A 23,897-nucleotide genomic window follows, 5' to 3' on the forward strand; every position below is an offset into this window, starting at 1 on the left:
TGGATTGTAGAATGTTTCCAAGGCCAGGCTAACGTGTTGTGCAGCTCCAGGGATCATCACAAGTCTGTCAGCATCTTCCCCGGAGGGACATAACTACCCTGAGGGTTGCCCGAGAGCCGTGCAGTGCGGCATCCCTGCCTCAGAGCAGCCTCGGCCCCTGTGCTCTTTGACCTGGATTCCCATTTTCCCTTCAGTTTGGCCTCGGTTATCCCTCACTGTCCTGTCAGTTCTTCGGAGCTTTACATTTTTAAAAATATTTTATCCTGTCTTGGTTCTTTTCACTTTTTGGTTTGGTCTGAATCATCTAGCTGACCACTACTGGAAGCAGAATAGTCTAAATTTTTATTTTTATTTTATGTTTTTAACAGCAGTGTGGCCAAACTGTTTTGGAAATGCACCGCAGCAGCCATGAAGTTTCTTTCTCTCCCCTCAAACAAAACTCTCCCATCCTTGGAGAGGCTGCCCCCTGGTGCTGTGCATCATACACTTGCTTTACTTTGATCATACAGTTTTTTTCTTTGTTTTCCAGTTTCTGGAAGAAAATGCTGATCCTACTGCCTTCGAAATTCAGGAAGAGTTAGAACGATATACAACCAAAATCCTACAGAACAACCTTCTGGGATCCCACGGCGCACATGTGAGTTATCCTGTGTCTCTGTTTCCCAAACACTCGGTTTTTAGCATAATTATCACAGTTGCCTCCACACTGTCTTTTGCATATCCTTTGGCTTCCCAAAGTTTGAATCCGAGCTCTGCCTCTCGTGAGGCCTCTGACCTTGTAAGTTACATAACCATCCCTGAGCCACCAGGTCCTCATCTTTGATGCCTGCCTACAGGACTGAGGAGAAGGTTAGGTGAAATTAGTGGCTTGGGTACAGCATCCAGTGAGGCTTATGCTCTGGCTTACGGTCTCACTTGGAGAATGAGGCCCACGCCCTGTTCTTCTTTTTCCTTCCAACACTGCTGAATGACTGCTGCCTCCCTGTCCCCCCACATCACACCTGTGTAAGTGTTAATTTGTTCAGGGAATGAGTGGTCTAGGTAATCAACCTGCAGGGCTAATCTTGAGATCTGATTCACCTTGTGCCCAAGTTTCACACCAGAGATTCTGATTTAATTGGTCTAGGGTAGGGCCCCAGGGGAGGGTACAAAAGCCCCCCAGGTGGGTCTCATTTGCAGCCAGTTCAGAACCACTAGTGTAGCTTAACTGTGGATGTGCCTTCCCTTGGAACTTTGAGGTCCATTCAAGGGAGGCAGCAGCTGCATCCAGAGAGGTTTCTTTTTTTTTTTTTTTTTTTTTTTTTTTTTTTTTTTTTAGTATTTATGTATTTATTTGGCTGCGCCGGGTCTTAGTTGCGGCACGTGGGATCATCGTAGTGGCATGCGGGATCTTTAGTTGTGGCATGCAGGATCTTTAGTTGTGGCATGTGGACTCTTAGTTGTGGCATGCAAACTCTTAGTCACGGCATGTGGGATCTAGATCCCTGACCAGGAATCAAACCCGGGCCCCCTGCATTGGGAGCATGGAACCTTAGCCACTGGACCACCAGGGAAGTCCCCAGAGAGGTTTGTTTTATTTATTTATTTATTTTAAATTAATTAATTTATTTATTTTTGGCTGCATTGGGTCTTCGTTGCTGTGCGTGGGCCCCCTCCAGTTGTGGCGAGTGAGGGCCACTCTTCGTTGTGGTGCGCGGGCTTCTCATTGTGGTGGCTTCTCCTGCTGCAGAGCATGGGCTCCAGGCACGCGGGCTTCAGCAGTTGTGGCATGCGGGCTCAGTAGTTGTGGCTTGCGGGCTCTAGAGCGCAGGCTCAGCAGTTGTGGTGCACGGGCTTAGTTGCTCCGCGGCATGTGGGATCCTCCCGGACCAGGGCTGGAACCTGTGTCCCCTGCACTGGCAGGCAGATTCCCAACCACTGCGTCACCAGGGAAGTCCAGGTTTGTTTTAAATTAAGGTAGCATTTATTGATCCTTGCTGTATTCCAAGCCCCCCCACTGCATTCATGATGTCTTTATCTTAGTAACAGCTTGGTAAGGTGGTTATTATTCTCATTCCCATATTATGAATGAGGGAACTTAAGGAAAGAAGTGGCTCAGTGATTGGTAGCGTTTGGCTATATTAGGGTTCTGTGGGAAATTTTAAGAAAGGGGTGGCTTCCTCTGGTTTTTCAAAAAAAGGTGAAAACCACAAAATGAATACCTACTGGATTCTCTTCAGAATGCCACTCTTGAGTTTCCTTGCCTTTTTTTAATAGGTAAAAAATGTCTGTGAGAGCAGGAGCAAGCTCATCGCTTTCTTCTGGAAGACACACATGACTGCTAAGCGATGTCCCCACTGCAAGTGAGTGCCTTCCCCTCTGTTGTTGTTTTAAATTTTATTAAAGTATAGTTGATTTACAATGTTATATAAACTTCTGCTATATAGCAGAGTGATTCAGTTATACATATATATATATATATTCCTTTTCATATTTTTTCCATTATGGTTTATCACAGGATATTGAATATAGTTCCCTGTGCTGTTTACCCATCCTATATATAATAGTTTGCATCTGCTAATCCCAAACTCCCAATCCTTCCCTCCCCCACCTGCCATTCCCCTTGGCAACCACAAGCCTGTTCTCTATATCTGTGAGTCTGTTTCTGTTTCATAGATATGTTCATATGTGTCGTATTTTAGATTTCACATTGTTCGGTTTTTTTTCTCTCCTCAAAACTGTCCTCGTGTCTAGAACCGGGCGGTCAGTTGTCCGAAAGGAGCACAACAGCAAATTGACAATCACGTATCCGGCCATGGTGCACAGGAAAGCTGACCAGAAGGACACTAAGCCCCAGGGTAAGCAGGCCGGGCCCTAGGAGGCCCTCGGCTTGTCTTTCATGTGTGGCCATCAGACGTGTCCCGAGCCTCGGGGATCCCTGGTCCTCCGCACCACGTGTTTCTCAGCTGCACATTTGTGGTGGGCCAGCAGATGGCAGGTGTCCAGGCTCTTAGGGCCAGTGGGCATCCTGGCGAGCTCCCTGCCTCGACCTCTCGCGCAGAACTGACGGCTGGGCTGCAGGGCGAGGCAGCCCCTCACAGGCTGAATGACGCACCTCTTGCCACAGGTGGTTGGTTTTCTGAAAGATTCTTGAGGAAGAAGTTAAGAAATTTACCTGGCAAATATTTCACACCATTTTGTTGTCAAACAAGTGTGGATTTATTTTGAAGTAAAATGTAGGTGAATTTTAAAGAAAAACTGTGAGCAGCCAAAGACTGTTAGCGCCTCCTGCAGGCTGCTCCTGACCTCTCAGATCCCTGGAGTAGCTCTGCTCTGCCCGTGGGGGTACCTGGGAAGAAATTTGAGAGACTTGGTACTCCTGCTTTTTCATTTTTGTAGTTGTAAGTTTGTTTAAAGGTGCTTTTTGTTTTTTCTTTTGAAGTGAAGATTAAATAAGGTGTTCCATTTGAAGTACTGAGACCAGTGCCTGCTATGTCTTATGTGCTCTGTAGATATTGACCGTTTGTTTTTTGTTATACAGTCAGTGTACCAGGGCGGGAAAAGCATCACCTGTGATGGACACCTCATTCTGCTTCTTATTCTGAGGGGCTTAGAGAAGGTCACTTCTTGGACCTTAGGTTTCCATCTCTATATAGTGGCAGCAACAGAACTTTTTGCCCAGAGTTGAGGAAATTTCATGTGCGAAAGTCTGTAGTATATTGTCTCTAAACCTTATTCCAGAGTTAAGAACCACAGAATAGGCAAGGAAATAAGTTCTCTTCCTGGAGTTGCATAATCTGTCTTTTGCACTGAGGACTATGGCAAGGCCTGGAGTAAGTAACTGCCTTACCCGTTTGGGCCACTATAACCAAAGTACCATAAACCGAGTGGCGTTTATAAACAACAGACATTTATTTCTCACAGTTCTGGAGGCTGGGAAGTCCAGGGTTGTGGTGCTGGCACATTCGGTGTCTGGTGAGGGCCCACTTCCTCAATGACAGCCAACTACTCCCTGTAACCTCACATGGTGGAAAGAGGCAAGGGAGCTCTATTGGGGTCTCTTCATAAGGGCACCAGTCCCAGTCACGAGAGTTCCACCTTCATGACCTAATCACCTCCCAAAGGTCCGACCTCCTGACACACCACCATTTGAGGGGTTAGGATTTCAACACATGAAACTTGAGGGAATACAAACATTGAGACCACAGCAATAGCAAACGTGTTTATTATTACTTTTTAATAAACCTTCTATTTTAGACTAATTTTAGACGTATAGAAGGGTTGCAGGCATGGTACAGAGAGTTACTGTGTACTGTTTACTCAGTTTGCCCTAATGTAACATCTCAGATGACCATGGTGCATTTGTCAAAACTAAGAAATTAACATTGGTACACTATTAACTGAACTACAGACTTTATTTGAATTTCACCAGTTTATCCAGTAATGCCCTTTTTATGTTCTAGGATCCAATCCAGTATACCACAGTGCATTTAGAAAGCCTGTTTAATGGTTAACCGTAAACAACCACAAGGGTGGATTTTTCTACACTATATATAGCCCTTAAAATAATTTTTAAGGTTGGAAACTGCTGCTCTAGCCCTTTTAGGGCACCTTAGAAAATGTTCATAGATTGAGAACAAAGACGGTCAGAAATCTAGAGGATAACTATTTCTTTGGGGCAAATATCTAAAAGTTAGGTAGCCTTTCAGTGCCTTTGTCAAATCCATTCTTTGAAGTAATCTTCACTGCAGCTATGAGAATATGATGGTGCCACCCAAAATTCTGTGCATTAGAAACAAGTCAGCCGTAGTCTTCGATAGTTTTTGGATTGGGTTTTTAGTATTTAGCAGACATTTACCTGTTGGGCACTCAGCCTCGTGCCCAGCACCCTGCCTCTGGCCGAGTCCAGTGCCAAAGTGGAGACCTGACCTTGTGGCCTCTGCTCTTGGGGGAGGCTGCGGGTGACGCAGGTCAGTAACTCCAGGGGGAGGTGATGTGGAGGCAGGTGAGCATTAGGAGCAAGGATCTGGCCACGTTCCTGGTATCGAAGGGGTCCAGGCAGTGAGGCCGGTGCCTCAGTGATCCCCACGTACTGGTGATCCCATGAGGGGCGCCGTAAGCTCGTGAAATTCACGTTCACTCCAGAGTGTTCCTCAAGCCCCACGATGCTAGCATTTTCAAATGAGAATTCTTAAAGCCAAGGTACTCCACCCACTGTGATCTAGTCTTCCCCAAGTTATTTGACTTCCCGACGTTTGTTTTTGACACGGCAGCTCTTAGAGCTAAACGAAACACACATTAGGGCCGTTCTGAGGTCCCATCGAGGCAGATTTCATTTTTTTTTTTTTTAAACTTTGGATTTATTTATTTATTTATTTATTTATGGTTCTGTTGCGTCTTCGTTTCTGTGCGAGGGCTTTCTCTAGTTGCGGCGAGTGGGGGCCGCTCTTCATCGCGGTGCGCAGGCCTCGCACTATCGCGGCCTCTCTTGTTGCGGAGCACAGGCTCCAGACACGCAGGCTCAGTACTTGTGGCTCACGGGCCTAGTTGCTCCGCGGCACGTGGGATCCTCCCAGACCAGGGCTCGAACCCGTGTCCCCTGCATTGGCAGGCATATTCTCAACCACTGCGCCACCAGGGAAGCCCCAGATTTCATTTTTTGCAGGCTGCAAAAGTGTCCCGTTAGGAAGGGTGCGGTCCGTGAGGAGGTGGCATCCCACAGGTCTCTTCTGACTCAAACCCAGTGAGTGAACAACCCCGGTCTGCTTTAGTCTGACTAAACTGTGGTGGGGTCACTTTCTGCACTGGCAGCCCTGGGTCGGGGGCTGGAGAGCACTGCCAGATGCAACTCATCTGCCTCAGCGCATCAAGCCAGTTTAGTAAGAGGGGTTCTTTCCAGAAGTGCCCGCAAAGTGGTTCTTTAGGTTAATGGGGTCTTTTCTCCCCACTGAATGCACGTAGCTTTCTAACTCTGTGGTTTATCCCTGAAGGTCAGAGCCTCTCTTCATTGCATTCCCCACACTTCCTTCAATTGCATTAATTGGTTGAAATGTTTTGCTTTTATAGGAATCAAAATTTTAGACGTGTAACATCTTGACCGAGCAATTCCACTTTAATGATTTTATCCTAAGAATTAGGCATGCCCACAGTATGAAGTTGTTTAAAATTGGAAATGACTACAGTGCCTGTTAATAGAAGTAATTAAATTATGGTACATCTATTAATTGTTATCCAAGTTACAGATTTCTCTAAAAACTTTCAGTGACGTGTCTTCTGCAGTTGGTAAAGAAACCAACTAGAGAATTGGAGGTGGAATGAAGCTGGATTTTACAAATGTGGAAAAAAGCAGAAGAGTAGGGTTTTTTAAATAGAGATTATCTTACGATATTTCGAACATGTGTTTTCAAGCCAGTGAAAATTTAGTATCTGCTGGGTCCTAGATACTGTTAGGTGTTAGGAACACAGACAAGACACAGTTCCTGTCCTGATAAGTACATAAAAAAAGAATACTGAGCAATTAAAAAAAATTTTTTTGGCCACCCCGTGCAGGTTGTGGGATCTTAGTTCCCTGACCAGGGATCGAACCTGGGCCCTCAGCAGTGAGAGTGCAGAGTCCTAACCACTGGGCCTCCAGGGAATTCCCAAGCAATATTTAATTTCAGTGAATGTATTCCAAAAGAAGTTGATAGTTTTGAACCTAGAGGGTCACATTACTTACTTACCTTTGTTAATCATCTAAGTGCTTGGGGCCACACCTCCTGAATGGCAGCCCCAAGTGTGATTTTTCTGTCTTACTCCGGGTATAGCTGATAAACAGTATCCCAGAGTCATCTTGCTTAATCTGAGAAACCAAAATCAATCTACTTCTTACACACCAGCAAGATATTTGTAAGAAGAAATTGAATATACGTTTACCCATAAAAATGTTCATCCTCATTTCTCCATAATTCTACTGTGAAACTTTCTGGTAAAAGCCATGTGCATAAAGCTATGTATCACAGTGTAACTTATAATAGTAAAAAGATTGGGATCAACTCAGATATCCAACTATTACAGTGTGGTTCAGTCACTCAGGAAACATCCTCTCAGAGGAATATCATGCAGCCATTAAAAATGATGGTGATTGGCCTGACTGGTGCCCTGGGCCAGAGCTTCATCTTCATGACAGTTGTGTATTTTGGTCCCCTGACCTGCTCCATGATCACCACAACTCGAAAGTTCTTCACCATTTTGGCCTCCGTTATCCTCTTTGCCAACCCCATCAGCCCCATGCGGTGGGTGGGCACTGTGCTTGTGTTCTTGGGTCTCGGTCTCGATGCCAAGTTTGGGAAAGGAGCCAAGAAGACATCCCACTAGCAAGAGAGAGACTGCCTCCACTCCAAGAATATTTAAGTTATTTTCTGGAACAGTGACATCTCTTGGGAAAACAGACAAAATAGAGATAAAGGACTAGGTTTCAGTCTGGGTAAAAAAAAAAAAAATGAGGGTGAGACAAAAGCTATAGGGGGCAACATGCAGAAATGCTCACAAGATGACACTAAATGAGCAAAGTAGTACAAAATAAATCCACACCTGAGATTATAATGATCTAAAACTGTATAAACCGAAGGACCAGAAAAGAATATATAAAAGTGGTAATTGTGTTAACATGATGAAATCGTGTGTGATTTTTTTTTTTCCTTTGGCTCTACTTTTTTAGATTTCATACACTAGTTACATGGTTTTCATTACTTTAGAAATTAGATTAAGGGGGAAAAAATTCAGAGCAGAGAGTATGCTGTCCTAGAGATTGATTTTTGTGGTCAGATTGCAGGCTTGGCAGGGTGGGGAAAAGAATTGATAAATCCCATTAAGGAGGGAGTGCCTGTAATTAACTTACTGTGCTCTGATTCCCCTCTTCGGCTCCAGGAATTGAGGACGCTCAGATGGGAAAACGAGGATACTTGACACCCACCAGCGCTCAAGAACATCTCACGGCTCTTTGGAAGAATGAAGGTGCTGTACCAGCCTAAAGAAATAGCCCTTTGCTTTCCTGGACTCCTTTACCCTGCCTTTTTATTTTTATGTTCTCAAAATTGTGATTCTTGTAGATGTCTCCTGAAATCGAACAGTAGGTTTGGGGCAGGCTTCAGGGTACATTGTTGCTGATGCCTTATAATGTGGGGAAGGCATGAACTTGACAGTTACTGTAACTGAGCCTGGTCGTTAAATGACAGCTGCAGGTGGGCATCGCTTAATACAGTTTGACATAAGTCTCGAAGATTCAGTGTAACTCACTTTATTTTAAATGCCCATAAATAAAAGTTGGGTTTTTTTTTTTTAAGGTGTCTATGGGAATTCCTTCTGTGAATCAAAAAATGAACTCTGTTTTTTTTAAATTAGGATTTTCATAGATTTTAATTCCCTACAAATAAGAAAGGCTTCCATTAGTCTTTGAGTTTATGAGAAAAGCCCACATATCACCCACCCTCTGAGAGTGTGTTCTGGAACACTGAATGTAACTGCTGTCTAATGACACACACTTAAAAATGAAAATCTTGCTAAAGGGATAAGTGATGTCAGAAAAAAAATAGCACTCAAGTTAGTATGAGTGTTGTTGGCCCTGACATGTTTTATTCATTCTCTCTGTAGCTTTTTTTTGGGTTACCAGACACTTGAAACACAGCTTTGATCCATAGACGATCTTGGTAGCATCTATGTGGAGGGTTTTTTATTTTGTTTCCTTTTGTTGTTGTTGTTGTTGTTGTTTTAATTGGGGTATAGTTGCTTTACAATGTTGTGTTAGTTTCTGCTGTACAATGAATTGAAACAGCTATATGTGTACATATACCCCCTCCCTCTTGGACCTCCCTCCCCATCCCACCCATCTTAAGAAGGCTAACTATTTTTTGATTTGATTTTTGTTTGTTTATTTCAAATACGTTTTCTTTTCTTTTTTTTTTAAATTTATTTTATTTATTTATTTTTGGCTGGGTTGGGTCTCCACTGCTGCACGTGGGCTTTCTCTAGTTGCGGTGAGCGGGGGCTACTCTTTGTTGCGGTGCGCGGGCTTCTCATTGTGGTGGCTTCTCTTGTGGCAGAGCACGGGCTCTAGGCGCATGGGTAGTTGTGGCATGCAGGCTCAGCTGTTGTGGCTCGCAGCTCTAGAGCACAGGCTTCAGTAGTTGCAGCACGCAGGCTCAGTAGTTGTGGCCTGCGAGCTCTAGAGCGCAGGCTCAGTAGTTGTGGCGCACGGGCTTAGCTGCTCCGTGGCATGTGGGATCTTCCCAGACCAGGGCTCGAACCCGTGTCCCCTGCATCGGCAGGCGGATTCTTAACCACTGCGCCACCAGGGAAGCCCGAAATACGTTTTCTTATAAATACCAGAGTAATAAGTGTGTGTGTGCATGTGCGCGTGTGAGTCTGACGATCCAGGAAGGTGACCAGGAGCACATGAAAGTTTTTGTTTCCCATCCTTGCCCATCTCAGCCCCTGGGCTGAGCACTGTCATCCCTGTAGCACCCGTCTTTAGACCCATCATCTCCCCTGTGTGTAGGCTCACAGCACCCAGAGAATGTTTTTTTGCTCATTAGTTTTTATAAAGACAAATGCGATCTTACTCTACATATTGTCCTACGTTCTGGGATTTTTTTTTTTTTTTTCCACTCAGTAAAATTTCCGTGGTCATCCTTCCGTGCTCTTACATATAGATTTAAGTGATCCTTTTGGTTTATTTCAAACACAGGATTCTTTCTGAATTACCTTTTTCTGGGACTGGAAGATGTTGGCATGGAGTCCAGATTCAATCCCAGTATGTTCTTTCTGGATTTCTTGGTGGTGCCACCCTCAAGGTAATGCCCTTTCATTGGCTTTATTTCACCTGACAAAGGTTTCTGGACCAATTGAATAATGACCTCTGGGAGAGGATGATGGAAGGATCAAGGGCACTGAGAAGTAGCGCATCTGTTCCACTCCCAGGTGGCAGGTGGTAGGAGCATTTTCCTTTCCGTTCTTCCTGCGTGCAGGAGGGATGTGGGTTTCTTTCTGAGTGTGGGGGTGAAATAGGGGCGGGTGGGAGGCTGAGGAACACGCCCTTCATGCTAAGCATCCACTGATGCCACGCGTCCTCCTACAGGTATCGCCCCGTCAGCCGCCTCGGGGACCAGATGTTTACCAACGGCCAGACGGTGAACCTGCAGGCTGTCATGAAGGATGTGGTTCTGATCCGAAAGCTTCTGGCGTTGATGGCCCAAGAACAGGAGCTGCCAAGTGAGGTGGCAGCACCTGCCGCAGATGAGGTCAGGGCCGCCTTGGAGCTGATGTCGTAGTTCTGACTCCCTACACTCTGGGTCCTGGGAGATGCCTGTTAGCAGTTCTGTACAGCTGTGTGTGAGCCGTGGGTTTGGGAGGACCAGGCGATGTCTGGGGGAAAGCATGGGTCTGAGCGTGGTCCCTGTGATCACGCCCGGGGTGACCTTGGTTGAGTTGCTTTAACTTCTTGGTCTTGTCTCCACTATAAAATGCATGTGGTCTGTGGTGGGATTTTATATGTGGTGTGTTCTGGGCCACCTGCTCTCCCTGGCAGCTCTAGAAACACCAGTCTGCTGCCCTCAGCTCTAAGAGTGTCCCTCCTGGGTTATGGTACCAGAGCGCATGCCACCCAGCTCTGGTTTTGGCTCAGGAAGGTCTCCAGCATTGGGGTCAGGAAGGCAGTGTTGTCATTTGTAGGAATTTCCCAGAATAGGACTGTCAGATTTGGGGCCTCAGCTTACTCTCCAGTAAATGGTGGAGCTGAATTCAGTTTTCCTGTTTCAGCAGACATTTCCCGAGCCCCTTCAGTGGGCCAGGTCCTCGGTGGGTATAAAGATGAGTCAGGCGCTCAGGAAGTTTGCTGAGATCACTGACATCCTTCCCAGCTCTAAGATGCTCTCTGGATGTAAATAGGAAGGACCGTCTCAGCCTTGAGTAGATAGTCAGGGCTTCCAGGCTCCCTTCCCCTGCTGGGACAGGCCCGTCACCAGGTGGCGCCACTGTCTGTCCCGGACACCCATGCTCTGGGTTACTCGGCCTTTCTGCTTGGGATTTCTTTGGTTTTGCTTAAGTTTTCTGATCTGCTGGGGCAAATGTGCTTTGAAAAATCCTCAGTATTAGAGAAATCTGCCATCTGCAGGTCCTAATTCAGTTTCAGAGGGAAGGCCTTAGGATAGCCGGCTCCAGTGACCAGGGCGAAGGATTTTACGTTGATGTCCCTTGAAACTAGGGCAGCCTTTTGTCCAAGAGAAAAAGCTAAATCTCTGCAGAAATGAACAGTATCCTCTCTGATTCCTGAGGTCCTTGCTACCTGAAGTCACAGTGCCCTCTTTCCATCTGATTAATAGGGTGTGTTGTTTCTTCCCACGCTTGCTCCCAACATCCCATTCCCATGGCGGCCCTCTCACGAATCGTGAATGCCTTGTGTGGGTGGGCTAGTGCCGCTCCAGGCACTGAGAATGTACAAGTGAGACAGGGTCTCACTCATTTCGCAAGTAGTCACATGGCCCTGAGTCAGGTGCTGCCATGAGAAGTGAGTTAGTCTGACAGGGCCTCTGTCATCATGTAGGTGACCATCTCTCCCTGTGAGGCTCCCTCTGCCAGAACAGAAAATACACCTGTCCTCTCTGTAACTGAGAAGACCCTTCTATTCCTCAGGATTGAGGACAAGCCCGCTTTATCACTAATGGGTTCCAAGACATTCTCATTTACTGCGTCTTCCCCCACCCTCTGCTTTCCCTCCTCTCAGTGCTGGCAGCTTTCTTCTCTCATCTGACCCACACTGGGACAAAGGACCATATGTCTCTCTCCTGTGTCGTACCCAGCCCCATGAGACCAGACAGTGTCAGTAGGTGGTGCTCTAGGGCAGCTTACTGCCTTAAGGCCTGTCACCTGGGCAGGTGTGGGAGAAGAGGAAGAGGCAGAGCCAGGGACAGAAATATTGAAAGGATTGGTTAAATATTTCAGTGAGGCCTGGAGATCAGCCAGTAACTTGACATAGCCTTGATCTTAATTGATGGCACAGGAAATCATAAGGTAAACATTTTTCCTTTTAAGAAATTACTTCACCTGCATTTTTATGAGTGCTTTGGATTAAGTTTTTCCAAAACATAAATAAAGCCGAAACTCCATATTAGAATCAGTTATTTCACAGGATAACAGAGCTACATAAGAAGAGTATTGATATGGGAATAATTTCTAGGGTTGCCTTAAGAATTAGATAACTAAGGGACTTCAGCTGCTCCTAGCAGATACATCCATTACCTTCTTGGCTTGCACACTTTGAGGGAATAAGCTACCATGTTGGAGAAGCCCATGCAGCAAATAATTGAAGGTGGCTTCTGGCGAACAACCAACTAGAAACTGAGGCCCTTGGTCCAGTAGTCCTCAAGGAACTGAATCCTGCCAACAGCCATGTCAGCTTAGAAGTGGGTCCGCCCCCCGTTGAACCTTCAGATGAGACCCTAGCCCTGGCTGACTCCTTTATTGTGACCTGGGGGAGACTGAAGCAGAGAACCCAGTTAAGCTGTGCCCAGATTCCTGACTCTCAGAAACTGTGAGATAATAATTGTGTGTCAATTTAAAAGGAAAGAAAGGAGACTTATTAGAAATTTGAGTTCATTTTACTCCCAGAAAGAGACGGGCTGGTAAATAGGTAGTGGGGCTGATGTTTTGGACAAGATAGATTGTATATGGACAAGATAGATTTAGGAGCACTTTTGCCGCTGATCTGTCAAGTTCAAAAGACATAAAGGCAGACTCCAGAGCTCATCGTTTGTCAGAGCTCTAGTAAGAAAGAAAAATGGAACCAGGCCTGGCCTTTTTGAGGTTCTTCCATCACACCTGTTTTCTTGCTTGTGTCTTGGCCAGGAAAAAGACCCTTCGATCGCTATGGACCGGTCCTTTTTGAGTCTACTTCCAGGCCAGTCCCTCACAGACAAACTTTACAACATTTGGATTCGCCTTCAGAGCCACGTCAATATTGTGTTTGATAGTGAGATGGACAAATTAATGATGGAAAAGTACCCTGGCATTAGGCAGGTGAGCAGTAAGTTGGATCCCCATTGCTAGCCAAAGGGGTTAAATAATAAACATGTTTGTCTTGAAGGAAGAAAATGATAAACATACTTGATTTTTTTTAATGCTTTCTGTGGACTTTTTTCCCCATAAAGATCCTGGAGAAGAAGGATGGTTTATTCCGGAAGCACATGATGGGAAAGCGAGTAGACTACGCAGCTCGCTCAGTCATCTGCCCCGACATGTACATCAACACCAATGAAATCGGAATTCCCATGGTGCGTGCTGTTAGGTGGCGGATGGGAGTGGCGAGGAGGGCTGGGGAGAAGGCATGTGGCCGACTGCAGTGGCTTGGGTGGGGACAGCCTCTGCCTCTTCCCGGACCAGCTGTTCGGCGGGGACCCTGAGGCCCTGGGGTAGCGTTGCTCTCACTCCCTGCCAGGTCTCCAGATACCCTCTAGCCACAGGGAAGACCCACCTCCCGGGCCACCAGGGTGCACATCCCTCCCGCCTGGCTTCTTCCTGCCTGTCTTGGCCTAAGCTTTAAGCCTTCCTAGTGAGATTGAATACATGACAGAGATGAGGAGGAGGGAAGGGGGGGTCTCCGTCCCGTGTACCTGCCGGCATCAGGAGTCAGGCCGCGGAGGAGCCCCAGAGAGCAGGCATCGCCCATCCTCCCAGATCCGCAGGGGTAGGCGGTTTGCCCCATCCGCCCATTAGTGTTTCCTCGAGGAGCCAGCCTCCTTGTCTCACTCCCCCACCACGTCAAGCTGTGGTGCTCGTTAGCAGCGGCCCCTTAATCGGCTTCCTCCTTAATGGGCCTTGAGGTCCGTAATAGAAGGTGGTTTAATTCCCTCCACGGAGAGGCTCATTTCCTTGTGCACGGTCCCCCTGCCGCTCTCCGGGGAGGACTGGGGAGAAGCAGAGAGCAGAGCTCAAGTGTTCCGATGGCCTCCCACCTCCTGCCGCCTCCTCCCTTGGGCACATATGGGCTTCCTGGGCAAGGGCTCTTGTGTGAGGGGACAAGAGTCAGAGAACGCCCAGTCCGGTGCCCATGGCCTCCTGGGAACCAGGAGTCTTTGCATCTGGAAGCTGGGTCGGGTGTCAGGGAAAGGCATTGGGAAGCCCAGTGGAGACATTCCGGAGTCCGAGGCCCTGGGAGGAGACCTGTTTGTTGTTCTCTTTGGACAGAGGGCAGGGGCTGCCCCTTTTGGCTTTGGCCTCATGGTGCCTCCAGGGTCCCCGGCTGTGGGAGAGACCTTTAGAGTTGCTCCTCTTTCCACCTTCAAAGGTCCTCTCTTGGATCCGGGTTCATTTGGTAATGGGGGGACTCTGAATTTCCCCCTCTGCCTATCTCCAGCCTGCCCCAAGCCTCAGGGCCATGGTGGCCTGGGGTGTTACTCGCAGGATAGCCGTGAGGAGCAGGGTGTGTGAAGCTGCCTCTTGGTCCCTTGTGGCATGCCCATCCCATCTAGCATTGTGGACAGGTGTTAACAGAAGCAGAGGAGGTGAAGTCTGGGAAATAAGCTAGAGACCCAGCAGGGAACCAGACAGACTTAGCATGTCCCCTGCGAGGCTTACATTCCAGCAGTGGAGACGCATCAACAGATACACAAGTATAGATCTTCCTCGACTTATGATGGGGTTATATCCCTGTAAACCCATTGTAAGTTGAAAATGCCATGGGTCGAAAATGCATTTAACAGACCTAACCTACTGAGCAGCACAGCTTAGGTCTAACCTACCTTAAATGTGCTCAGAACACTTATGTTAGCCTACAGTTGGGCAAAATCATCTAATTCAAAGCCTATTTTATAATGAAGTGTTGACTATCTCTTGTTAAGTTGTTGAATACTGTCCTGGAAGTGAACAACAGGACGGCTCTGAGTGTGTGGGTTATTTACCCTCGTGACCACGGGGCGGACTGCCAGCTGCAGCTTGCTGCCCCGCCCTGCTTCAGGAGAGTATCATACAACGTTTCAGTAGCCCAGGAAGAGACCTAAATTCAAAATGGGGAGTACAGTTTCTACTGAACACGTATTGCTTTTGCACCATCGTAAAGCCCCCAGAATCCTAAGTCGGGCACTGTCTGTACATATACAGTCTGTCAGGCAGTGGCCAGTGCATTGGCAGAAGTGGAGTGGGCCACGGGGCGGGGAGGGCCTCTCACATAGAACCACTCACTTCGAGACCTGGCCAGCATTTAGCAAGTTTCTTTACCTGGGTCTTCTCAGAGTCGCTAATGTAGTTATACGTGCCTTTTGAAGCATCAAAGGGTTTTAATATTCAGTAGCTCAGAACTTGCTTAACCAGGGAATTCATTTTTCTTGGAGTGTGGTGCAGGTCTGGTGTGTCAAATGGAGCACTGAGTTTTCTCATGTATCAGGAGACCAAATCAGTTTCATCTCAGGCCAAGTAAAGAGATTTGGATGGCATGTCTGGTCTCAGGGCATGGGCCACCATCAATTAGTGATGGCTGCTGGGGGCGTGGGGGAAGTGTTGGCGGGAGAAGGTGGTACTTGAGGGCGGGTATCTGCTGTCTCTCTCAAGCTAGCGTTCCATGCTATTTTCCGTCTTTTGGGACTAAATGAGTGTATTGGCAGACCAGGAAATGGTGAAATTTTTAAATGGGTTAAAAAAAATTCTACTGTATAAACTGCAACACTCAGATTACTCTCTTCGAGCAGACTCTGCTAGAAAAGAAGACCCAGTCTCTTTCCTTAAGGGAGTGAGTCTGGAAAAATGTGGAAAAGACAGGGAGGATGCTGCTTTACTTGCTGAAGGACGACCTTCTTGGCTCAGAGAGAACCTCTGCATCTTAGGGAAAAAGTAACACAGCCTGTTGTCGGATCTGGGGGTCCATGTAACCTTTCTGCCCCCCCTGAATTTTCACATCCACTCCTTGTTTCCAGGTGTTTGCCACAAAGCTGACCTACCCTCAGCCAGTCACCCCCTGGAACGTTCAGGAACTGAGGCAGGCAGTCATCAACGGCCCCAGTGTGCACCCAGGAGCCTCCATGGTCATCAACGAGGATGGCAGCCGCACGGCCCTGAGCGCCTCGAACCTAACCCAGCGGGAAGCCGTGGCCAAACAGCTCCTGACACCAGCCATGGGGGCACCTAAGCCTCAGGGGACAAAAATTGTGAGTAATGGGCAGATTTGGTCAGGGGCTCGGCCAGCTCCTGTTGGCTCCCCGTGGCTGCCGGCTGTCGGCTGTGGCTTCAGTGAGTGCCATGCAGGAATGCTGTGAGAGCAGTTCCTGCCTCCCCTTCCCTCTCCCCGCCCCCCGCCCAGAGGAAGCTGCCCCCAGACGTGGGTGTTCCCTAGGGCCTGAACACCATGAATAAAACTTCATTTGGCCATCCCACGCATGCAGCGCAATTCTGGGTACATGTCGGGGCTTGAAGAACGCTCTTTAATTATAACTCCGTTGTGGTTTGCTGCCCTTGAACAGGGCTGCTCACAGGGTGGTCCTCAGAACAGCACCATCTCTGGAGCTGGTAGGAAATGCACATTCGTTCCTTCCCCTCTCCCTCCCCCCACCCCTGAATTAGTCTCTCTGGGAATGGAACCTAGGAATCTGTATATTGATAAGCTCTGCAGAGGGTTCCTCTGCGTGCTAAAGTTTGAGAACTGCCCTAAAGGAAGGGAACATTCTGTGTCTGATAACTGCAAACTGACAGGTTTCATCTGATACTTCACTTTCGGGGGACTGCTAGTTCTTGCCTGTAGTACTGTGTTAAGGGATCCGGAGGCTTTATCTGGGCTTCACCAGAAAGAGTACATGATCGATTAGCAATGTCTGCTGAGGACAGATGGGTGGGTGACATCACTTGTGTCTGTGTCAAATAATAACCATTCCTGCTGGGAGGGGTATAGCAAATAACGCCTAACCAGGCAACAGTGGCGGAAGTTGCTAGAGTGAAATGGACTAGATTTGGGATTAATTTGTGGTGACTGCCCAGAGTCAGGGGATGACTGAGTGTGTCTTCTGCACCCTCTTGCACATTCGTTAGACCTCCTCTTGCCCTCTGACACATCCAGACCCAGTGGCTGACTAGGTCTTCTTTTTAGTGGGTTTGAGCTCTACAGAGCACCATTGGTCCTTGAAGGAACTTTGGTTGGAGGACAGACGGGGAGAGGAAGCCTTGTCACGGTGACCATTGGTCCCCACTGCTCTTCACCGCGGCCTGTCCTCTTGCTTCCTCTCCATCTCACCGCTGTCCCGAGGTCAAGCAGTAACAGGCCATGCGTTTTCTGCTTTGGTGGCAGGGGGCACATGGAGATACAAATCTAGTCACCTGTTTTGTTTTTTTTCTCGTGCATTAACTGAGATTTGTGTTCAGGCCCATGGGTTTATTCTGCCATTTTTAAGTGCCTAGTGTTTTGCTAGCAGCTGTGAGAAAGATGCAGGAGAAATCAAGGTGTGTTTTTCATAACTTATGGTGAAGCAAGGCAGACACTGGTAATCTTCATACTAACTCAAGTTGAGCATGTGGAACAGTCTCACAGTAGGACATTTTGAGAAAAAAATTGAGAGAAGAGAGCAGAGTGGGGTCAGGTGGTGCCATGCTGCACTTTGCCAGGCACCGTGGATGAGATCCTGCTGTCTCGGAGTGGACGGCCTGGTAGGGGCACCCCCAGGGAATGAGAGCATAAATGTGTCACCACTGCTGAGTGGCATGGTGGACACAAGGGAACAGCGACGGGGGATGGTGACTTTACCCACATGAAGCTGGAGAAGAAAAGAGGGCTATGGGCAGGGTGGGCGTGCAGGGCGAGTTTGGAGTCATCAGGAGGCAGTTGAGGGCCAGCCTGGGGGCTGCAGGGGAACCGAGGGTGAAAGCAGGGTATGTTTCAAGGGGACCTTGAAGTAGGGGGGCTTGGCTGTAGGCTGGGTGTCAGGGCTGTAAAAGAGCGAAGGTGAGAAAAAAGCGTGGTTTCCATTGCCCTGGAAGGAGGTGTGTCTGGACCCTTCTGAACTGAGGTCATGGTGGAGAATCTAAGGGCTAGCTAGTCTCCTGTAAAAGGTAGAAATGTGGCACTTAGGTTAGGGGGCATAGAGTTAAGAAATGAAATTATCAGGAATTCCCTGCCAGTCCAGTGGTTAGGACTCCGAGCTTCTACTGCAGCGGGGGCACGGGTTCCATCCCTGGTCTGGAAACTAAGATCCCGCAAGTCACGTGGCGCAGCCAAAAAAAAAAAAAAAGAAATGAAATTATCAGAGTTAAACTCTTTGAGCACAAAGTACAACAGAGAGAAAATGCGGGGGGTGGGGGGGGGGCCTGTGGAAGCAGGAGGCAGGTAGGGGAGGAGGCCGAGGGAGAGGGGCCGGCTGGGCTCGCTCTCGGTATCTGCATCTGTCTCCCACCTGCGCTGGGGGGGGTTCTTCCCGGTCAGGACCAGCCCCGGAGTATCTTTGCTTCTCCCAGAGGCACTTAGTAGGTGTTTGTGGAGTTAAATATGAAGTTTAAGAAGAGTGAGGAAACGGAAGGAAGATGCAGATTTGTCCACATGAAGGTCACGTGTGACCCAGGAGAGCCGTTTGAACAAAGTGGGGGGAGCTGGGCTTCAGGGCCTTCGTGGTGAGGCAGCGAAGCAGTAGCTTCATCTATGACTGGAGCAAAAGCAAAAGGATATGGGGGTTTCTGACATTATTGGGGAGTGAGGGTGGGCAGACGCGCAGGGGAGCTTCCTTCCCGTGGCCTTGTTACGTCTGTGGGGCTGGGGGTGGGCTTAGGAGAGGGCAGGTTGGCCTCACTGCACACTCATGTCAGCTCATGGGAAGCAACGGAAATGAGTTCTCAGCAGCCGGCAGATTGAGTGAGGCTGGCCCAGTCACCTGTTCCCCAGCCTAAGTTCACATCCCGAGCACGCTGTCCCTGCCTTGTCTCCCAGCCCCACCTCTTGGCGTCCCATCGATATGGGCCTCTTTCTCTCCGTCAGGCCTTGAACTTGCTGTCCCTGCCGTCAATACTCTGTCCTCCCCGACACTCCCCAGCCGTGGCCCACTCGTCCTTCTGCAAAGCCTTCGTTCCTCTAGGGCAGGGGTCCACAGCCTTTTTCAGCCTAGGGCCAGATAGTAAATATCTTAGGCTTTGCAGGCCGTACGGTCTCTGTTGCAGCTGCTCAGCCCCGCCTATGTAGTGTGAAAGCCGCCACGGCAGTACAAAGTGAATGAGTACGGCCGTGTTCCAAAAAACTCTAGTTACAAAAGCAGGTGGCCTGCAGTTTGCCACTTTTACAACATGAATGGGGTCCCCCCCGTGTGTCCCACCTCACCCCCCCACCCGCATTGCATTATGTTGTCACTCCAGGTACCCCCATCTGTCTGACCTCGAGTTCCTAAAACCCATGAGGACAGGGCAGGGTGTTTGGCTCTCCACCCTCCCCAGCACCCAGCGTGTAGGAGGCGCTCGGGAAACCCCTGTGGACTGGACCGGTCCAGGATGAGGTGCAGGAGGCTCTGAGGTGTGAGGGCCACATGTGACCTGAGGATGTGGCCCTGGGGCAGAGACAGGAAGGGCACTTATGAGACAAAAGTGGTCCTTATATCGGGACCTGGGGCCTAAAGGTGATTATCTTTAGTTTCCAAAATCTCGGTGATGTCGTGTGTAATGTTTATATATATAGTCAGATATGTGTGCATTTACAATTCATTTGTAATTTGTAAAGTAATTTTTTGGTTAATGTGTTCCGTATAGATCAGGACCTGGGCCAAAGGGATGGGTGACGTGACTGGGAGGGAGAGACCCAGGTCCAGGAAGGGACGAACTGCAGGTTAGATGAGAAGGGGGAGGGGTGAGTGGAAGAAGCCATTTCCCCTGGGAGCGGTGAAGTCTCTGCCCCTTCTCCTGGGCCTTGTAAATGGAGTAGGAAGTGGCCAGGACGGCCAGGCCTCATTTCCCGGCCCAGCAGTCAGCCAGGAGCAGCTCTTTGGCTCCGGCTCTGCCTCTGGGAACTCTGACCCGGGCACTGGGGCACACTAATTTTCGCTGCGGTATTTATTTAGAGACAAGAGAAAGGAAGGGCCTCAGGTTTGGGTTGGCGAGGAGAGCACGCTGTGCTCCAGGGCTTCTGTTTGGATTGGCTGGTGCCTGCTGGCCAGGCCTGCGAGCCTTCCCAGCTGTGGGGTTTGCTTACGCCGGAGGATGTCTCGAATTTTCGAGACTCAGACCCGAGGCGAGCCCGGGGTTTGGGACCCAAGCCACAGGTCCCGGCAGTTTCTTCCTTGAGAAGCTAAAGAAATAGACCTTGAAAGTCAGTTCAGGCTTCGTGACGTGCCCTAGGCAGCCACTCATGGGAATCCTCAGAATCCAGGTCTCCTTGGAAACACGGACATGGGGGTGGGGGGAGGACGGGTTTGAATTCCTTGGGGAACAGAAAGACTGCCTCCCCGCTAGCTGCTTTTAGGACTGCCTTTTAGAATTTGAGGGGTTTGCTCCCTGCTTCCCTGAGTTGGAGGACACTTTCAGCCCAGCCGAACAGGGATGGGGGGAGGTGGGTGGGGAGCATCTCTTGTTGACCTCTAGCCTCTTTCTGTAGCCAGCTTTCTGATACAACTTCATAATGTGGATGACATAAGAAGAAACTAGACCTGGAGTAATTTGTTTCCCCCCAACCCATTATCTGCTGGATAATTTAGGGGAGACTTGGGGTGGGGGGAGGCCTCACTGAGTCTCCATAATTCCTCTGGGCTGCTAAGGGCAGCCTGCAGAATGATTGGGGTAGCAGTTGCCTCATGCATCTGTTTTTTTATATTTATTTATTTATTTTTATTTTATTATTTAAAAAATTTTTTGGCCATGCTGCAAGGCTTGTGGGGTCTTAGTTCCCTGACCAGAGATTGAACCCAGACCCCCACAGTGAGAGCACGGAGTCCTAACCACTGGACCGCCAGGGAATTCCCATGCATTTGTTTTTTAAAGTGGCGTCTCTGTTCATAATTTGGGAAGCCCAGTAATTAATATAGCGTAAGATTCAGGGCCTTATACTAAAGTCAGCTTTGTGGGCGGAGGTGTTCTGTCAGGAGGACGTGACCAGTGGCATGTTGATATTGGTAAGGAACGAGAAAGCGTGAGCGTTGGTTGTCTTTAAGGAGTAAAGTTACTTGTGGTTTTCATTCTCTTCTTTAAGTTTGTCTGTATTTTCTGTGTTTTCCCCCACAGTAAGCATCACTTGTGCAGTTTTTCTTGCTTTCTTTAGAAACAGTCGAAGATCTTTTAAAGAAATTTCATAGAAGTAATACACGCTCGTCGTAACATGAACGTCACTAAGACGTATAAAGATAAAGGTGATGATCTGTGCCTTACTCTTCCTCCCCTGTGTCCCTGCCTCAAGGAGAGCATAGAAACAGCTCATTGAGGATCTAAGTACCCTTTTCCCTTGTGTATATAAACCCGTAGAGTTGGGTTGGGTTTTATTTATTTTTTTTTTATTTTTTGGCCGTGCTGCGTGGCATGTGGGATCTTAGTTCCCTAAGAACCCACGCACCCTGCAGTGGAAGCCTGGAGTCTTTTAACCACTGGACCGCCAGTGGAGTCCCCTGGGTTGGGTTTTAAATTGCCTCATCCTGTCACCTTAGATGGCACCTGGATTGTTTTTCTTTTACTGGAATACATTATTGCCATCGCTTCAGGGCTGTTATAGGGTTAAGTCATCCTTTTTCATCATTACATAGTATTCCATAGTACATACCATGATTTAGCCACCAATGCCCCTTCTGTGGGCCAGCCAGGTTTTTCCCAGTTCTTGCCACTGTTAACACTGCTGCATAAACATACACGTTCTTAGAACCTCGCGTTGACACCTGTTTTGTTCTGAAAGGCCAAAAGGAAATGAGTTTTAAATGTTTTAAAATCTATTGTGAAATTGCTTTGCCAGAAGACCATGCAATTTAAACTTATTATTAATTTTTAAGTGCAATAAAACATTTGCAGAGAGCATTGAACTGGGAATCAGGAACCCTGTGTTTCAGTCCTGGCTCTGCTGGATGAGGTTGGGCAAGTATTTCTAAAACGTGGAATTCACATTTCGAATAACGAACTCAGATGTGGCCACGGCGGGGATTCTAGAGGTCTGCCAGATCCTTCTAGATCTGGCAGACCAGGAGTTTTAGGGTTATATGTAGGTATGCTGTCTTCAGATGTGTCTATTTCTTTCTTCAGATTAATTCGCAGAAGAATTCAAACTCCAGAAAGGTCATGCATCTCTGAAGAAGACAGAGATTACTGGACAGGGGCCTGTAGCCTCATTGGCTTATGCCTCTGTGCCCAGAGCCAGGACACGACTATGCTGGGCTAGCAGCTATTTCTCAGAGTACCAGAGGGGCTTAGTAGCTATTTCTCAAAGATTTCTAGGGTTTCACTCCAGACTAAAAGTCCTCCTTTTATTTAGTTGAATAAAACCTGAGACAGACAGAAGGCACACTCAGCCCGGGCCAAGGTGAGCCCTTGGAATAGTAGCGACGTTGCCGAAGTTGCCGCCGCTCACCCTGTTCTCTCCTCTGCCCCCAGGTATGCCGGCACGTGAAGAATGGGGACATTCTCCTCCTGAACCGGCAGCCCACCCTGCACAGGCCCTCCATCCAGGCGCATCGCGCCCGCATCCTGCCTGAGGAGAAGGTCCTGCGGCTCCACTATGCCAACTGCAAGGCCTACAACGCCGACTTTGATGGAGATGAGATGAACGCCCACTTCCCTCAGAGTGAACTGGGCCGGGCCGAGGCCTACGTCCTGGCCTGCACGGATCAGCAGTACCTTGTTCCCAAGGTAGGTCTGACCTTGAGGCCGTTCCATGGTCATCGCCAGCACAACTTGGCAGTCCAGGTCCGGGCCCTTGCCAGCTCCTGGAGTCAGTGGGTGGCTCTAGGGCAGGGGCATGTGGAACAGAAGGTCTTGGCTTCTTCCGGGTGGGGTCTTCAGCTCTCTAGTGGCTAGAGGCAGGGAAAGGGTTCTCTCTTGCTGCCCCTTAAGGTGGCAGGAGAGAAGTTGTAACAGTCATCCCAGAACGCTGAGTTTAGTAGCTGCATAACAGGTCTTGTCTTCCAGTCTGTTTGGATTCTACAACTTATTAGCCTCTGGCAAGCATTAGCATCCCAGCTGTGAGGGTCCCCAAGGTCCACAGATGACTCTGATCCTTTGAGTCTAGACAAGCAGGAGTTTTAAGAGACAACTTAACCCCAAGGGTCCAGTTGAAATTCCCCTCCAGCCCATGAGGAATCTCCTCTGTGAATCCCTTCCTTTATAAGCCGTTTGCGTCACAGTGATTCACAATGACACATCATTCATTTGGGCTGCAGTGTGGAATAGTAATAATAATAAAGAATTATGGCTACCGTTTGCCAAACACTTTTTCAGTGTCAGACACTACAGAGCACGTTGGAGGCCTCTCCTTTCTTCCTCCCCACAGTCCTTGGGGTAGGCACTACTAACGTCCACATTTACACATGAAGAAACGGTGTAGGGAATTCCCTGTCGGTCCAGTGGTGAAGACTCCTTGCTTCCATTGCAACAGGCGCAAGTTGCATCTCTGGTCAGGGAACTAAGATCCCACATGCAGCGCGGCGCAGCAAAAAAAAAATGGTGTAACTTACCGAAGGACACAGAGCTGAGGAGGAGGAGGAAGGGCCAGGAACTCCTAGATCCTTGTGGCTTGTTCTTTTCCGCTGTGCGGGCCCTGCTGCCCTGCCACAGAAGAGAGGGAGACCTCCACACCCAGGAAGCACCAGAGGCTGCTCGGACATGTCCCTCATCGATTAGTAACCTCTCCTCCTGGGAACTTCTCTTCCCCCGTCAGTCCCACCTGGGGAGTCAGGCACGTGGCCAGGGTCCTAGCGTCCCAGCCTCGTTGCCTACCAGACACACCACTGTGGCTTCGTCCTGGACTCAGT

At 48.6% G+C, this 23,897-nt stretch overlaps 1 protein-coding gene across 3 annotated transcripts in view; it reads left to right on the forward strand.

Annotated features, from left to right (window-relative positions):
- The window catches only part of POLR1A (RNA polymerase I subunit A), a 78,151-nt gene that overhangs the window by 9,193 nt on the left and 45,061 nt on the right, over window positions 1-23,897 (forward strand). For all 3 annotated transcript variants that reach the window (XM_082426758.1, XM_082426760.1, XM_082426759.1), the window contains exons 4-13: window positions 530-637; window positions 2,257-2,342; window positions 2,734-2,837; window positions 7,888-7,974; window positions 9,704-9,809; window positions 10,094-10,256; window positions 12,859-13,029; window positions 13,161-13,283; window positions 15,918-16,148; window positions 22,522-22,776. In XM_082426758.1, coding sequence (XP_082282884.1) covers window positions 530-637; window positions 2,257-2,342; window positions 2,734-2,837; window positions 7,888-7,974; window positions 9,704-9,809; window positions 10,094-10,256; window positions 12,859-13,029; window positions 13,161-13,283; window positions 15,918-16,148; window positions 22,522-22,776 — 1,434 coding nt within the window. The remainder of the gene's footprint in view (window positions 1-529; window positions 638-2,256; window positions 2,343-2,733; window positions 2,838-7,887; window positions 7,975-9,703; window positions 9,810-10,093; window positions 10,257-12,858; window positions 13,030-13,160; window positions 13,284-15,917; window positions 16,149-22,521; window positions 22,777-23,897) is intronic.

Source organism: Balaenoptera physalus (genome assembly GCF_965194825.1).
Source record: "Balaenoptera physalus genome assembly, chromosome: 15".
Taxonomy (NCBI): Eukaryota; Metazoa; Chordata; class Mammalia; order Artiodactyla; family Balaenopteridae; genus Balaenoptera; species Balaenoptera physalus.